At 47.1% G+C, this 18011-nt stretch overlaps 2 protein-coding genes across 2 annotated transcripts in view; one reads left to right on the top strand and one right to left on the bottom strand.

Annotated features, from left to right (window-relative positions):
- LRRC19 (leucine rich repeat containing 19) overlaps positions 1-6105 on the top strand; it is a 71971-nt gene extending 65866 nt beyond the window's left edge. The window contains exon 4 of the mRNA XM_078676712.1: positions 1774-6105. Within this exon, the coding sequence (XP_078532838.1) occupies positions 1774-2108 (335 nt within the window). The 3' untranslated portion in view covers positions 2109-6105. The remainder of the gene's footprint in view (positions 1-1773) is intronic.
- Positions 1-18011, bottom strand: part of IFT74 (intraflagellar transport 74) — a 452022-nt gene that overhangs the window by 324923 nt on the left and 109088 nt on the right. The gene's annotated exons all lie outside the window — the stretch shown is intronic.

Here is an 18011-nt window from a genome sequence, read left to right as displayed (position 1 = left end):
TGACCAATCCCAGAGTGGCTTGGATGAGGGCTTCATGAGAGAGGAATCTGCTGATTTTCCTGAAAAACAGAGACCACCGATTTAATTTGGGCCCTCACTGAGAGGTCATTACTGATGGTGACTCCTAGGCTCTTAACCGAGTTGACAGGGGATGGTGGACAGCCCAGGGAGAGTGGCCAGAAATTGGTGTTCCAAGGATTTCCTGGAGGCCCCGTGAGGACCAGCTCAGTCTTATGAGGATTAAGCTTGAGCTGGTTCGCGTTCATTCAACTACTGATGAACGTCATGGTGGATTGGACGTTCTCTATGGAGGAGGGGGAGGAATCGATATTAAAGATGAGCTGAAGGTCATCAGCATAATTGAAGATGACTACTGATCTTTTTTGGAGCTTCTTCCAAAGGATACCATTGGAACAACCTTCTTGCATTTAAAAAGCTTAATTTTTAAATGGGAACAGGTTGATGCGTCTTTGGAAATGTATTGAAAAATCCCCTTTAATGGTGAAGTCATATTTATGGTGACAATTTTAAAAATGCAGAACAAATCAAAACATTCCCCCCAATCAAGAGATCTGGGTTAAATCCATCATTCTTTTGCTCAGCATGCCACCCCAGTTTAGACCTGGCCATATGCAAATCAGTCTTGACCCTGTGCCTAATGGGAATAGTCCAGCCTGAACTGCCACGCGAGGTCCTCCCTGGACTGGAAACAAGCATCCTAGGGCCGGTTTCGGGGTTTAACCCCACAACAGCCAAGATAGCTTGAATCCAGTGGGACAGTGAGCCCGGAAACCATGTCTGAGCATACACAGCGCACTTAGCGCGAGAAAGCAAAAGACCCACAATTGATGGACGGAATGCAGAACAAATACAAACATTCACCCCCAGTCAAGACATCTGGGTTAAATCCATAATTCTTTTGCTCACCATGCCACCCCAGTTTAGACCTGGCCATATGCAAATCAGTCTTGACCCTGTGCCTCGTCGGAACAGTCCAGCCCTAGCTGCCTAGAAAGTGGGCATTTTCACGCCTTAGCCATTTAGTGCCTGCAGTTTGTCTCTGGGTAACATGAATAGGTGTAGTTGGCAGTTGGTTGTTGTGTATTCCTCCTAGATAGCCACACACGTAAGAGAGCTTCGGTTTGCCTAGATGGACCATCACTGGCAGGATGGGAGGGTCCAGCTAGGCACAGCCCCACTTACAATTGATTAGGCTGTGTCCTGCCTTTACACAGAGGATTTTGAACCCCATTCAGACGAACTGAAGCCAGGGCAGGGAAGCCAGGAATCTGAGCACTTCAAAAGGAATCCTCTAGAAGTTTCTTCCAATTCAAATAAGGCACCAGGTATAAATATTGGACCTCAGAATTGCAGAGAATTGCAGGGGGAAAAAGTGCAAAGGGTAAAAGGTTTTCACCTGTAAATTTCAGTATAGAAGGCAGATCGTCAAAAATAAAACATCATTATGTCTGACAGACTCTTCTTGTCGCAGTCTACTGTTGTAGTTTGATCAATAGCCCATAGAGCCAGCAATCAAGCCACGCTTTACAATATTTTTTCACAGTTTCACTGTGTCCAAAATAAATGGTTTGTATTGGCGCACATAAACATCATAGAAGTACATGTGTTTAACCATCCTAATGCTAATTATTCATAAAAAAATTCAGTAAAGAGGTGCATAAATACTCCAGCAGTCAACATGAATGAGCGTCGAAATAACTGGTTACGGTGATTATAAATAATACAAATGTTTTTTTTCTCTCTCACATTAAGCCTCAACTACGTCTGGTAAAAGCTGGAACTTCCTTGCGGGTGTAGTGGGAGTCGTCCTGGCAACTTCTTTTTTTATTTTAGTGGCCATAAAGTTTCCAAAATGGTACAACTACCTGGCCAGCTATAATCACCATCGCCTGCAGGAATACCAACCGGACATGTTTGACCAGGAGTTTACCAGTGATATGAGCACCGTTCCACAAACAACACCATCAATGCTAGATGAAGACGACTGCATGGTTGTGTTTGAGCAAAAGAGTGTCTTTGTGACAGATGATGATGGATTTATTGAAGACAAATATATTGATGTGCAGGAGATAACTGAAGAGAGTTAACACGGTAACTCAGCAGATTTGGATAACCACTTCAGCAGCTGCTCCACGTGCCATATACACTTTTAGTAGTAACAGTCTTATGTTCACAGTGGTTCTTTGGAGATCCCCCATAGGATATAATATTGTAATGTTTTCAATCATATGTCTATTAACGTCTTTGCAAGCAACAGTAAAACAATTACTAGTAGTCAGGACATCTTCTGAAGCATCAACTGCCATTGTGTAAATTGATGCAAATTTCTGGTAAGTTAACACGAAGCACAGGGCCTGAAAAGTCTTTTTTTGTTCCACTCTCCATTCACAATGTGAAGGTTTGCTTCTACAGGCGAGGTAGGAAAATAATATCCACACATGCAACAAGGCTTCCTTTTGTTGTGAGAACTGGACAGATTGGTGAAACTATAATAAAACCAAACGATATTTTGCTTGGCCTTTAGAGTATGTAAGGATGCCAGAGAGAGCACTAAGACATCTTTCTCCATAGACTATTGAATGCGTACAATATGTAGGTGCAGCACATGTGAAAATCCTCAGTCTAATGACAACACAGGCAATGGGAGCAACTATACAATACTCCGTCAAAGTACGTCAATCCTTGATCTAAAGACACCAGAAAAGGCAGAAGTCTTTTGAGATCAAACATTTAGCAAATATTCAGCCCCTGCATTAGGACAGTGGGAAAAATATGCTAGATTCCGATAAGGATTTGTGCTTATCAAGAGAATTATTCAGTTTTCAAATTAGTATAATGATGATGTCATGACGAAATGTAGGCTTTTGCTTGTCCTCTTTTTTCAATATAGATATAGAAAAAAAGCAGGAAAAACAGTCCCTGTACCTGAACATCTGTGGTCTTCTCAGCTCTCCAAAGGTAAAGGGTTTCTTGCAAAAAGACATCTAGGGCTGAAGCCTGCGGAGCTATTGGCCTTCGAAAAGCACTCTATGTCTAGAAATCTGTGCACTCCCTTGTAGGCCAGCCTACCATAGGGGTTGCTGCATGTTTAACCCCTCGGCTCTTGCTTCTCAGGACTGACATCCTAAATTTCACAGCATTTCCCCTTAAATCTGTGGCACACATGGGATTAAGGGCACACATGAGAAAGCCAAAATCATGTGGCAGACCCCATTGGGGCACACGTTTCTTTCATATTCCCACTTGGCTCTCTCCAATCCTCTGGTCCTCATCTCACTGTGCAGCTCCCCTTTTTACATGGTAGGCAAGTGGCGCAATGTCGCACACCACCTTGAACCTGTTTTGCGTTTTAGTCTTTCACGTTTTCATATTGCAGAGACCATGTTTACTAGGGGTGGGCGGAATTTGTGTAATCGGGTTACGCAAATCTCCGTGAAACGGTGAAAAATCTCCGCGAACACGCAGAAATTCCGCGAACACGCAGAATTGCTTGTCCTGGATGCTTTTTTCCTGTTCGCAATTACTGTTTGCGTGCTCGGGGGGAAAATATCTCGCGAACACGCATTTGAGAACGCGAACAAGCAATACATTTCGCAAAGTCGCAGAACGCAGGATTTTGGGCAATTTCGCATTCTCCGCGGAACGCGAAATTACCCAAATTCCGCGAGCGGAACGGAATTTACCACCCAGGCCTAAGGTTTACCATGTAAAGACAAAACTCCAAGTTTCAGAATGCAGCACACCTATGGCCAGAAACCATGAGTGGAAGAACGTAGAACGCTCTGTATTTTAACATCTTACATTTATGGGTTCCGGTAGCATTTGTTTCTCACTATTATAGGCTATGCTCTTTTTTCTCCCTTCTGCATTTAGCCCCAAGATCAGTTGGTATTCCCTCTTATCTACCTCCTGCATGCAGCTTTTCCATTCCACTTCTTTCCATCTGTGAAGGTGTGAGAGGCCCACACACCCGTTCACTGGGCTCTGGAGCCAACCTCACCATTGTGGTCTCACAAATGCTGGGCACAATGCTGCTCGTGATGCTGCCACTCCAAGTCAGCTTATTAAGCTGCATAGAAATCTTGTTATTTTACCTCTGCCTGTGGACAGGACCCTGTTCAGCCTTTGAAAAGCTGTATGGGATGGGACTCTTAAATACATACTCAGTAGGATTAGTGCAAAAGCTGCAGCTTTAACTTCCAAATTGTCAAAATTGTCTTGTGTTCCAAGGGAGTGGAGTGGGTGACATCTTCCCAACAGAAACTGAATGCAACAAATGTAATTTCATATACTACACAAAGCAGCTACTTCAATGGCTTCGATTACAACCTTGGTAGTAATTCCATTTCATATCCAAATTCTCAAGTTGTGCAGTCTTTGCTTAGGGGCTAATTGCACATGTGCTATTTTTCTGTGGAAAAATTGCCAGCAGGTAAAACCTGGCGAGAACCTTTCGCAAAAAGTGAGAAATGTTGATTTCCACATTGGCACGCCAGGCTGCACAAATCAGAACAGCAGCGCACGTTCCTAGGAGCACAAATTATAATTTTGCCTTATTTGCCAACGAGATTCTTTTACCTACTGACGACATGTGGGCAGATAGTATAGATGAACAATGTTCACATCTGAAATAGCACATTTGCAATTGGCTCATGGGCAAATACCGCCTGCCTTAAGAATGTGCCCCTGAAACAGAACTGGCATTAGGGTTATAACAAAAGCCTCTATGGGATCTTAAAACCATAGCTTGAGAGGTGGAAGGTTTATAAACAAAAGACACAACTTACAAAGACATTTGAGTGTACAAGATCAACTTGAATGTGCAAACTGGCCTAATATACATGAGGGGAATTCTCAAAAGGTGAATTTGCACTTATCCATTTACCTCAGGGAAATTTTATTTTGCAATGGTGTGAAACTGAGCATATGCATATATTACCCCAGGGGCATGGGGTTGGGTGTTCCAGGGCAGGGATGGCCTAGAACAGTGGTTCTTTTGTGGACCCCCAACAGATCATTATTGGAATTCGGGGAACTCCACTGATTCATTATTGGAATCCAAGGACCCCACTGAGTTATTACTCCAAGTTGAGGATCCCGGCTTAATCAATTTGGGTGATATGACCCTCAAAACAATACACAAAAATTAAGAAACAAGTATTTGTCAAACAAATACACAAATATGCAGATAAATAAATATTAATTAAATAAATTTTTTATGAGAAAATATTAAACATTTAAATTTTCATTGTAATGGGAAGGTGGGGCGTTTTCTAAATCCACGGAGGCATTCCATTGTCCATATTATATTCTCTTTATTTCATCTGCACTGTTCCCACATATCTATCTGAGGACACCAACTGCCCTAGAACGTTGCGGGAACATCACTAACTCTCACTAGTGTTTTTATGACCCATTCCTGCACTGGAAATAATTAGAGTTTATTCCTGTCGAGGGATAAAGTAAATCAGTATCCATGGTGAAATTAGGCAAGGAAATTTTTTAAAACTGGTATGGGGATAGTTTCTGCATAGTAAAAAATATTATAGCTATGGATGAAAATAAGAAAAATTTATTATTGCACTATGCATGGGTATAATTCGTAATTCACATAGGTTTTCACGTCTGGAAACCTGTGACTGCCACAGGTTTCCAGGCATACCCTCGGGAACCTTTGTGAAGTAACTTCATTTCGCAAATCTGCACCCATGCAATGGTGCAACCCTGTTGATACAGATTTGTAGGTGACATTTATGAACCATCTTGAGGCTTCCAGTCTCCCAAATGAGCAAACTGACAAAGGGTCCACCATTGGATCACATATTCATCTCGTGTCGCTCAGTTGCTGTTTTTATGTATTACAAATTTCATGAGAAAACCAAATGTGTTCATGAAACGTTACACTGCAAGAACTAAGTAGATATGTTTGCATAATTATCATTTTAGCCAGGAGGTTAGTGGAAGAGGCAAAGCCCATTCTTATATGGTGTAGATCTGACGGGCGTTTTATGGGTGGTAGCAGTATGCTCTTTAAACTTGTCACACTCACTTTACTAATTCATATTAAATCACTACTGCAGTTAACGGAAAATGCATTTTATTTCACCTTTTGAATTCAGACCCATGGTGCATATATTACGATAAAGTCTGACATTGTATGCCTTCAATTGAAATGCGACTGCTTTGAAAATTCTAAATATTCTGTGTTAAATGGCCTCTCCTTACTCCAAATATCTCCAATATATATTAGTTTAGTGTTGCCTGTATTTGTTACTTGTATTAACACGTACATGTTTAGTTGCCTTGTGTCGTGGGTTAAATTAACTATTAAAATGGCTGTTAATATTTCACTTTGTAGGAACACCCTTTAACCCATCTCCCTTCACAATTCCAACCTCTCGTTGCTTTCTCTCATTTGTGTAAATTATTTATAGGTTTACAAAACCAGGGCAACCTAGGCTTGTTTTTAAGGATACTAATGTTAAGAGTGTTATAATGAACAGCAGCGACTAAGACTACCTTCTTTGTTTTGAGCAGCACGTTAAAAAGCGCATTAACCACATATGAGACCATGATAACATTAATTTTTAAACAAAAGTACAATAGATTGTCACATTTAAAATGTTTAATGTTATCGTTCTTTATAATATAGCAGAGGCCAAGAAAAGAAAGAGTTTTTTAAAACACGGGGTACAACTTTATCTGTACAGATAGACGTCACCCTTGGTAGAGGGACAAAGAAATAAATAGACAGGAAACATAGGGAAAGAAAGACTACGTTTAAAAAAATCCCTGGCCTAATGTTCGAATCTCTTTCACAGCCGTAACACCCCCAATTTGCTAAATCTATGGGGTTTGCGAAAAGCACTTTTGTATTTACTAAACACATTTATCGATTCAAAGAAGGTATTTCCGAATCAGTTAATGGGTTCAGAAACAGGGGCGGTGGGTGACATTTGAAAGTGGTGGGGCGCAAAGTGATTTGCATACAGCACCGTAGCGAGCGAGCGCAGCGAGCAAGGCCAACCCCCAAAAGGGGGCTTTGGGGGGGTTACCCCCCCAAGAAAATTTTGAAAAAAAAGAAGAAAAATCGTGCATTTTTTTAAGCAAATTTGAGAAAGCAGGAAGGTTAATAAAGCAATTGTGAAAGTGCAGTTATTACATTAATAGATGGCATAACATAGGTAGCTGCTTATTCAGTATAACCACAGAGCTTCATACATTCCATCCTATTATGCTCAGGTGCTGAATTCAGACTATAAGACTTTAAATAAATACCAGCTTGAAATACCATGTTTTAACAGTGTGGCTCACGCTCGCACCATGCACAGCTTGCGGCAATTAAATAAAGGCATGTCAGTCGCAATGATTTAGATTATCAGCTTTCACAAAGTGCTAAAACAAATGCCGTCCTGAACAGTGCCGTCCTGCCGTCCTTAGCAGTGCCCACCACATATAGTGCCTAGTAACCACCTAATGTCCCAGGTCCAAAAGAAAAGGTCTCACTATCTACTACCGCCATGTTCGAGTTGTATTGAAATATGTAGGCAGCTTCAAAAAGACTCAATATAGGTAGCATGCGCTATTAAAAAAATAAAACACTTTCACAAAATACCTAAGAAGGTGTACAATTCACAGGGACTGGGCAGACACAATCACTATGCGTGGCAATTTGGGTATATTTTAGTCTTGCAACTAGCCCGAGGGAGGGGCAGACAGCTAAACAAGTCTGGTTGCCTAAAACAAATGTAAATGTGCTCAAATGGTCAAATTGCGTTTACGCCGGTTTTGGCTGTAATTGATGGCATCACTTCAAACTTTCTGACAATGCAACCTATCTTATACTGTCAGTGATGGAACTTTCAAATATTTACGTACATATTCACATTGTTTTCTGGCACAGACTTGGACCTCCTAGCACTAAACATACATAAATCATGGGGAATTAAAAAACAGGATGAGATTTCCTTAAATAGGCATATGTTAACATATTTTTGTAGTATAACACTAATATGTACTTATGAGTGTAGTGTTTAGTTATACATGGCTGCCTAATTTGCTACATTGTGACAGGCATCCATGTATGCATGTTCAAGAGTTAAATAAACACAGAAATATACAATTTTACGGCTCCATTTATTCTCAAAGCACAAAATAAACATTGAAATATATATCAGTTATATAGGCAAAAAATAAATATGGATAAATACAGACGGAAATGTTAATAAAATAAATACCATAAAACCAGGAGCCCTAATCATGATGGATGATCAGGGGGATACGTCCACACCCCGGGTGAGTCAGTTTGGTGGCCTTACTCCAGCCACTAGACAGTGGTTGGGGGAAGCTAGTCTAAGGAATATATGGAGGTACATGCATCCTACGTCCACTGGATATACTTTCTTTTCAGCCGCACATACTACAATATGAGCCATGTAGAGACTCGCCGGCACCCAAGATCTGCTGGCTCAATACTTAACTCCTATGTTCACATACTGACAGATTCATTGGCAGCCATAACCTTATTTCCACAGACTAACAAAATATCAGGCAGCTCTGTCTCTACCCTACGGGAGACCATAAAGGTGGTTGAGTGTGCCACTCTATTGCAATAGCCACAGGCTAAAATAGGGATCGACACACCAAGCGGCTTAAATTAGAAACCTAGGATAAGGAACTGGAAGTCTCTCACACCCAATACGGTTCAGATGCAGTTTTCGCTGTCAGCTAACGGCAGGACGGAAACCACTACAAGCACTAGATATGGGTTGGGCAGAAGAAACATTGCTTAGGATGAATGCCACCGATAATGAGTCGCGCCCTTAAAAATGGAGCACAACATGCAGATTTAGGTGCTTTCTACATGTCCCGGTATTTCCTGGGTCTTCTGCTCCATTACATTTCATCATATTTGACCTGCTGGAATGTATAAGGGGGGGTAACCAAAGGTGTTGTCTTTACTGAAAACGGTAAATACCAGTAAAAAGAACCAGATGATATGATTGGGTTTCTGCTAACTTACAACGTGCAAACCAATCTATTTGCATAAGGACCACACGAAAAAGCAGCGGATACGCATCTGGTATGTTTTATTGTAGACTTGGAGACTAAGTCAAGTTCAAGCACAAGATGAAAACTTTGTGACTCACATGCGTCTGACCTTTAGACTTCTGACTCTAATTAGCAAAGCAAGACTGACAGGGTGATTAATATGAGGCAAACATGTCCCAGGGCGGCGCGAGGTGCTAGTCACAATGAAGTTATCTCAAGACGTCCATGACCTCTGTAGTTACATTATGGATATTATAACAAGTCTTTATTATAGGAAAAAATCATTTTTATGCTGCAAGAAGATGGAGATGACAGTTTAGGATGTTGAGCGGTAGTTGTAGCTGAACTGCGCGCCCAAGGAGGTTATAAAATATTTTAAGATTGAGCGGGCCTCTTGCCGGCCTGCGCTGAGCTCTAAAGGGGTAGATTAATTTTTGTGAAACTCACTCTGCGCGCATTCAAACACTGGCTAACACCGTCTCCTGATTTATCACAGGAGAGCAAATTCATCTTGTAGGTATTAAAATGTGTATTGGAAAGGGTACGTTGGAATCCTAAAGAGGCAAGGGGAGGACGTGCAACCCTAAATATCGAAGGGCCGATGAAATGGGAACCATACACTTCACAATGTGCAATATCGTGACATGACAGGCAAAATATCACGTTCCCTAGTCAAGCTCCCACCACACCTCGGATTACGAGGCCTGTGCAGTTCTTGCACACCCACCCTAACCTTACAAGAGTCCCCAAACTGTGCCCTCTCCCTCTCAAAACCACCACACACAGCTGGCTTAGGGTACAACAGAAATATTAAGCTGGGGTCAAAAAGGCAGAGCGCATGCTGGCACATCGTCTCAGAGCTCAAGCAGTGGACCGGAGGATCACTGAACTGCAGGCACCTGGCGGGTTCCCTGCGGTCTCGGGATGAGGAACTTGCCCATGACTTGGAGGCTTTACGCCACCTTGTATACAGCAGATACTCTATTAGACTCTGATGCGGTAACCTATCTGTCACAGGACCCCTCTCCGATCGCCGCACTCACCCTGACCGTCTTTGGCATCTTCTTGGAAACTTTCCACAACTTCTGCCAGCGGCTCCTGCTGCTCCTCGAGTCTCGCAGCCCCTCCAGGGACGACTGGCACCGGGAGGCTGGGGGGGGGGGGGTCACACACCGGGCCTGGGGGCTCTCGCCGGGGTCTGCTTGCTTCTCCTTCTGCCTGGGGTTGCGCCACTCTGCCCCCGCCCACCCACGCGCGGCATCCAATAATGGATGTTGCGCGGTGGACCAGCCAATCCTGGCACTGCATGCAGCACCAGGATTAGCTAGGGGAGGCACACTGTGTACTCGCCCTGGGCAGCCTTAGAAAACCCGGCCCGGCTGAAGCCGCACCCCCGGCCCCTTCTCCATGCCTAAAGTGTTTTGCTGGCATCGTGGCATGCGCGGGCAAGTCTCAGCCCGGTAGTCTCATGCGCACAGTGCTGGCCTGCTGCAGACTGTCACTCAAGCAGCTGCAGCAGACCAGCAGCCCCGCCCACCCCCCACCCCCTGCGCACTCCGACCGCACCATTACATTAACATGATCCGTGTCGTCACTCCCGCGCTGCGCGTGGCGCTAATTTGTGAAAATAGAATTAGTGTGTAATTATGTTTGCTGGCTTAAGCTTAGCTGCAGTGCCACGGTCGGTGCGTCCAGGGCTTAGTGGGGCTACGCCCTGACGCCCCAATGGACGCACCGCGGCTGTTCAGAAATGGATTACAAGTCGCTATTGGGAAAGGGCTTCATGTGGGGTTCCCTTCGTAATTATGATTCGTACTTTGATGTAGCTGTGATTTGCAAGTGTCATTCTAATTCCTACACTTGATCAGTTACTTACTCCCAAATTGGAGTAGTAGCTGATTTGACAAGGAAAAGACGTCCTCTTTGGAACCCCTAACCCCTCCCCCCCCCCTTTGCCTTTGTGAATGCAAAAATTGCAACATGCTTAAATAAATATTAATTAAACATGTCGTGTTGACCCCCTGAGAATTGGTATTTTGTGATTCAACGTATTTGTACATCGGTCGTTTGGAAAAATCCTTTTGCATTTGCAAGAAGTCGGGTCGCAATCTGCAACCACTTTTTGCGATTAGAATAACGGTATATCAGGCCCCCACACATCACTTCTTTGTCTTTTACCTCCTCAGGTGTCATCAGCAAACTACTCAACAACGTAAAGAAAGGGGCAGGAAATATTAGGGCAAACAGTCTTCAACTTCTTCTTCTAGTGATGCACAGAACAGCACTGGAGGAAAAATGACACCATTCATAGAAAGGAGAAATGACACCATCCATAGAAAGTTCAAATAAAGGAAAGGAGGCCTCTTTAAAACTTAGAACGACACACTGTAATATGAAAAGGCAGTAATCAGACAATACTGGATTGCCTTGTTCTCAAAATGCAATGACTACTTCTACCTTCGCACATAACAGCACTGTCTTTTCTGGAGTAGAAATTAAAACTATAGAATAAAATTCAAGTAAAAGTTGCTGTGTTCTCAACATTTCCAAAAGTTACATTGGCCTACTAAAATACACTGCAGTCTTTCTCCGATGTTGTGCTTGTGCTTAAAAATATTTGGCTACTACAGCATTAGGTCTACTTGCTTTTCTGCACGTAAAAACATCTGTCTTACAAGGAGGGCACTTCTGTAGTAGTGAGCAATTCCAATAGAGACAATGATCCGAGATTGGGATGAAGCATCCTGGTTTGGGAGAGGTTTGGGCTCTGCTCTGAGTGTGTATGTGATGGGCTTTTCCTGAGTCTAGAGGCAATTTCTCAACATTTGCACTGAATATAACATATCCAAAGACAAAATGTGTGATCGTCAGTTACAAATCTGGTTAACATTGTGATTATGATAAAGCATGTTATCAAAGGCACTTGTTTTCCATACATGCAATTACAGGCACATTTAGACTCACAGTACAGCAATGTGACACTCTTGTGTGTGTGATTCCTATTCACAGAGGACACTTTTACTTTGTGATATTCATGCAAACATTCAACTATCAGCTAAACCTACCAATAATGGTGGCAAATTAAAACCTATTGGCAAACATCGTTTTTTGCACCATCCATTCTGTTGGTTGGCTAGACTTTGATTTACTCAAACTACTAAGAAAAGGCGCCGAGATACATAGCCAAAGCATGTTAAAATAGTTTGGGTTTAATTTACAGTTGGGTTGTAATGAAAAAGCCTACAATTACTGAAAAATTGTTCAACCAACTGTATGGCTGAAAGTCATCTAGATTTGAGTATTTTCCATTACGACTCAACTCAACAGAAGATCCTTCAGCTTGCATAGAGCGAATGTACCTGCCTCATTTTAAGAACAGGTGGACAAGAGCAAATTTCCAAAGCTGTTTCTGGGATGTGGGCCTCTCTAACTGCAAAGACGCATTGCATTAACATTTTGAGCATGTTCAATGAGTACCGAAACCGGCCTTTCCATCAACAGTCTTTCTCTTCATTGGCTCTTCTATAGTTGGTGAAATAAGAACCCCCACAAAAACCTTGATGCGATCAAACCCCTGAATTCCCTCCAGCACCCAAAAGATTAACACATGGTAATCCAGGGTGGCCTTGCCAAAGCTACATTGCTATGACTAAATAGCGCCAATAACTAAACAATTATCCATGTGTTAGGAGGACGATGTGATCCAGAGGGAGCCCTAACAAGCTTTTGTAAAGGAATCACACTGGAGTCCAGTGTCCATTTCTCAACAAATAAAAATTACAGAGAGTCACAGAACAACATGAGCAATCCAGAAAAGCCTGTCCTGCTCCTTTGATTTAGTGCACAAGTACAAATCCCTAATAACCTCGAACAACTGATTAGTCGGAATCAAAACCTTTTGTCATGTCCCCTAAGAATTCACCAAACCTTTGTCTTGAAGAGAACCCCCAAAGAAAGTGTGGGTTCGAAACGTGTAGACCTGGATCAATAGGGGATCTTAGTTCAAACAGTATCAATATGTAAGTAAGTAAGTAATTTTTATTTCGCATAGTTGAACAAGTTACTTACCTTCGGTAACGATATATCTGTAAGAAACAGTAGTTAGTATTAGATTCCTTACCTTAGAATATCCCCAGGCGTCAGTCTGGATCCGGAAACTTTTGCGTAGCAGTACCCCTGCGCGTCGGTAGGCGTCGTCTGCAGGCGTCCCCTGCGGCTCCGCGTCGTCGGCGTCGTGCGCCGTGATGACGTCGCTGGAGTATATAGACGCCGCCTCCGCGCGCTGACGTCAGTTCTTTGCACACAGCTTTTCCGCGCCAGAACACGCAGAGCCATGTGAGAACCAACACTGGTGCCATTTGAAAACTAGGGCCCTGAAAGGGATGTCCTTAACCCTAGGTATCAGTTCGCAGAACGGGGAGGATGGGAGGGGCGGTAAGGAATCTAATACTAACTACTGTTTCTTACAGATATATCGTTACCGAAGGTAAGTAACTTGTTCATCTGAAAGAAACAGGTTAGTATTAGATTCCTTACCTTAGAATAGATACCCCAGCAATACCAACCCCGGTGGTGGGTCTGCGAACCAATACAACCTACACCAGAAAGTCCTGGAGGACCGAACGGCCAAAGAAGCCATCCCTCCGGACTTGACTGTCCAGGCAGTAGTGCCTCGCAAAGGTGTGCAGCGAGGCCCACGTGGCCGCCTGGCAAATGTCCTGCAAAGGGACTCCCCGGCCCAGGGCAGTAGTAGCCGCCGTGGCCCGAGTGGAATGGGCCCTCAGCCCAACAGGAGGCTCCTTCCGAGCCAAAGAGTAGCATGCTTTGATGCACAGGACGACCCACCGAGAGATGGTCCGTTTCTGTACCGCCCTTCCCTTCTTCTCACCCACGTAGCCAACAAACAGTTGGTCATCCACCCGGAACTGGCGTGTGCGATCCATATAGAATGAAAGCGCACGTTTTGGGTCCAGACGATGGAGCCGCTCTTCATCCTTTGAAGGATGCGGAGGCGGGAAGAAAGAGGGCAAGGTGATGGACTGCCCAATGTGAAAAGCAGAGACTACCTTGGGCAGGAAAGAAGGTCTAGTCCGAAGAACCACCTTATCAGGATGAACAGACAAGAAAGGAGGTAGAATAGAAAGAGCCTGGAGCTCACTCACTCTCCTGGCAGAGGTGATGGCTACCAGGAAGGCCGTCTTTAAGGTGAGAAGACGGAGAGGACAGGAATGAAGGGGCTCAAAGGGAGCGCACATCAGGAAAGTCAAGACCAGGTTCAAGTCCCACTGAGGCATCACGAACGGAGTTGGAGGATACATGTGCGTGATGCCCTTCAAGAATCTTAACACAATAGGGGACTTGAATAAAGATGGCTGATCAGGTAGCCTCAAGAAGGCGGAAAGGGCAGAAAGATAGCCCTTGATAGTGCCCAGAGCAGAGCCCTGCTGGGCAAGGGAAAGGAGGAAGAGGAGAACCTCAGACAGAGGGGCAGAAAGGGGATCCACAGCCTTTGCTGTGCACCATGCCACAAATCTGTTCCACCGGCAGGCGTATACCGACTTCGTGGAGGGACGCCTGGCTGCCAGAATTACATCACAGACTTCAGGAGGCAAGTCAAATGGCCTCAGCTGCCGCCGCTCAATCTCCAAGCATGGAGGTGGAGACTGGACAGGTTCGGGTGGAGGACCGTCCCCTGCTGCTGCGACAGAAGGTCCTCCTGAAGGGGCAGGCGGATCGAGGGACCGACTGTCATGCTGAGTAGCTCGGGATACCAGTATCTTCGAGCCCAGTCCGGAGCCACAAGGATTACTTGGGCCCGGTCGCGCCTGATCTTCTTCAGCACTCTGGGCAGAAGTGGTATAGGCGGAAAGGCGTACAACAGACCGCAACTCCACTCGCGCCGAAAGGCGTCGCCGAGCGAGTGCCGTCTTGGAAACTCCAACGCGCAGAACTGATGACATTGCGCGTTCTCTTCTGTGGCGAATAGATCTAACCAAGGCTCTCCCCATTGCTGAAAGAGGCCTCTCGCCACATCCGAGTTCAGACGCCATTCGTGATCCACCGAGCACCGACGGCTGAGTTCGTCCGCCCTGGCGTTCAGAGAACCTGCCAGGTGTTGAACCGTCAGAGTCACGCCCTGACGTTCCAGCCATTGCCAGAGGCGCAGAGCCTCTTGGCAAAGGGTCCACGACCCCACACCGCCCTGTTTGTTGCAGTACCACATGGCGGTGGTGTTGTCCGTGAACACCTGCACTACACTCCCGTTGACAAAGGGGAGGAATGCCTTCAGTGCTAGGCGAATCGCCCGCAGCTCCAACATGTTGATATGGAGCCGGGACTCCGCCGGAGACCAGAGGCCTCTGATCTCCGCCTCTCCCAAGTGGCCACCCCAGCCTTGGAGGGACGCGTCCGTCACAACCACGTGCTCCGGTTGGGGAAGGGAGAGGGATCTGCCCCTGACCCAATCGCGGTCCGTAAGCCACCACTGCAACTGTCTCGCAGTGCCCTCCGAGATCAGGACATGGTCGGATAGGTCGCCCTGATGCTGGGCCCACTGAAACTTCAGGTCCCACTGCAGAGCCCGCATCCGCCATCTGGCGTGATGCACCAGAAGGATGCAGGAGGCCATCAGCCCCAGAAGCCGCAGCGTCAACCTGACCGAAACCCGGGATAACGGCTGAAAGATGGGAATCAGAGCCTGAATATCCCGGACCCGCCGTTCCGGAGGATAAACCCGAAACTGCGCCGAGTCGAGAACCGCTCCGATGAAAAGGAGCTTTTGAGAGGGACACAGGTGTGATTTCGGCACATTGATGGAAAACCCCAGCTCGTGCAGGAGGTCTGCCGTCATCTGAAGGTGGTGGACGACTGTCTGGGGCGAGCCCGCCTTCAACAGCCAGTCGTCGAGGTAGGGGAAGACTGAAACCCCTAACCGGCGCAGATGAGCTGCGACCACCGCCATCACTTTCGTGAACACCCGTGGGGCGCTGGTAAGGCCGAATGGGAGCACGATAAACTGAAAGTGCTCGTGGCCTACCGTGAACCGCAGGTAACGCCGGTGGGCTGGCAGGACGGGGATGTGAAAGTACGCATCCTGCAAGTCCAACGCTACCATCCAGTCTTGTGGGTCTAGAGCAGCCAAGACCTGAGCCAAAGTCAACATCTTGAACTTCTCCTTCCGGAGGAAGCCGTTGACGTTCCGTAGATCCAAGATAGGACGCAGGCCTCCCTTGTCCTTCTTGGGTACCAGAAAGTAGTGGGAGTAGCAACCACACCCTACTTCTGGCCCAGGAACGCGCTCGATGGCCCCCTTGGCCAAGAGGGCCGTAACTTCCTCCTGCAGAAGTGTCAAGTGGTCCCCCGACACACGGTGGTTCTGCGGTGGCATGGTTGGAGGAGTGGACTCGAAGGGGAGGGCATAGCCCCTTCGGACAAGCTGCAGCACCCACCTGTCCGATGTTATCGCGCGCCAGCGGGAGTGGTGATGGCGAACCCTGCCACCCACTGGCGTCACGTGAGCCCGAAAGCTCGGACTAGGAAGGCTTGGATGCCGCAGCGGAGGGAGGCGTGGACTGACCACGACGCTGGCCTCTACCGCCACCACGGCGGAAACCACGGGCGCCACCGCGCTGGGGAGCGCTCTGCGCCGCGTGGCTGGCAGCACGTGTGGGACCTCCCCTCCCTTGGCCACGAAAGGGCCGAAACGAACCCGTCTGCTGGCGCTGGGTCGAGAGACCCAAGGACTTGGCCGTGACCCTGGAGTCCTTGAAGCGCTCCAGCGCGTGGTCCGCTTTGTCACCAAATAGGCGACTGCCATCAAATGGCATGTCCATAAGTGTATTTTGGACGTCTGGTGAGAAGTTGGCAGATCTCAGCCAGGCATGGCGACGAATCGCCACCGTAGTGGACATGGCCCGTCCCAGTGAGTCCGTGGTGTCCAGACCACAACGGATCGAGTACCGCGCCGCATCCCGGCCTTCAACCAAGGCCCGGGTGAGCTTGTCTCGCACTTCCTGGGGGCATTGCGGCAAACACTCCTCGACCGTATCCCACAGGGAGTGGGTGTAGCGGCCCAAGAGGCACGCGGTGTTACAAGACCGCAGTCCAGCGCTCAAAGAGGAAAACACTTTTTTTCCAAATTGGTCGTACCTCTTTGATTCCCTGTCGGGCGGAGCCGACGGAAATGCGGACTGTGAAGTGGAGGCCTGGATCACCAGACTCTCCGGGGAGGGATGGGTGGACAGGAAGGCAGGGTCGTCCGAGCAGGGACGGTGACGCCTGGCAACGTTCCGGTCAACCGGCGCACCAGAAGCGGGCCTGGACCAGGTGCCCAGAAGGACATCCGTCAGGGCCTCATTAAACGGCAGCAGAGGCTCCTGGGGGCATGACTGCGGTTTAAAAACTTCCGTCAGAATATTCGGTTTGACCTTCGCGACGGGGAGCTCAAGGTGTAGGGCCTTGGCAGCCCTCATCAGGACCACCGAATAGGCAGCACCCGCCTCGGACGCCACAGGGGACGGAGAGACAAACCCAGGGTTGGGCGACTCGTCCAGGCCACTGGCATCACCCAGATCACCTACCCAGTCCACATCGTACTGGCAGGCACGGGATAGAGGGTCCTCAGACCCCTCCCAACCCTCTCCATACTCCTCCTCGTCATACCCATATTCTGGGTCGACGATATAGACATCGGGGTCAACGGGCCCCATCGGCGTCGGGTCCGGCGTCGGCCGACGCCGGTCCGGCTCCGAGTCCGGAGTCGGGGAGGAAAGGGGGGTGGCGCCGCGCGGCGTCGGTGCCGGGGACCCGACGCCGGCCGGAGCCGACGGCGGAGTCGCTGCACCACGCGGGGGCGGTACCACGGGTTGGCCCACAGGAACCGACGCCGGAGAGGCCGGGAGACCAGCCGGCGACGAACCAGAGGGAACCAGCGGCGCCGG

The sequence above is a fragment of the Lissotriton helveticus genome, chromosome 2_1, assembly GCF_964261635.1.
Source record: "Lissotriton helveticus chromosome 2_1, aLisHel1.1, whole genome shotgun sequence".
In the NCBI taxonomy this organism is placed as follows: Eukaryota; Metazoa; Chordata; class Amphibia; order Caudata; family Salamandridae; genus Lissotriton; species Lissotriton helveticus.
Note: the sequence above shows the minus strand (reverse complement) of the source record. Positions and strands in the feature narration are given on the sequence as shown.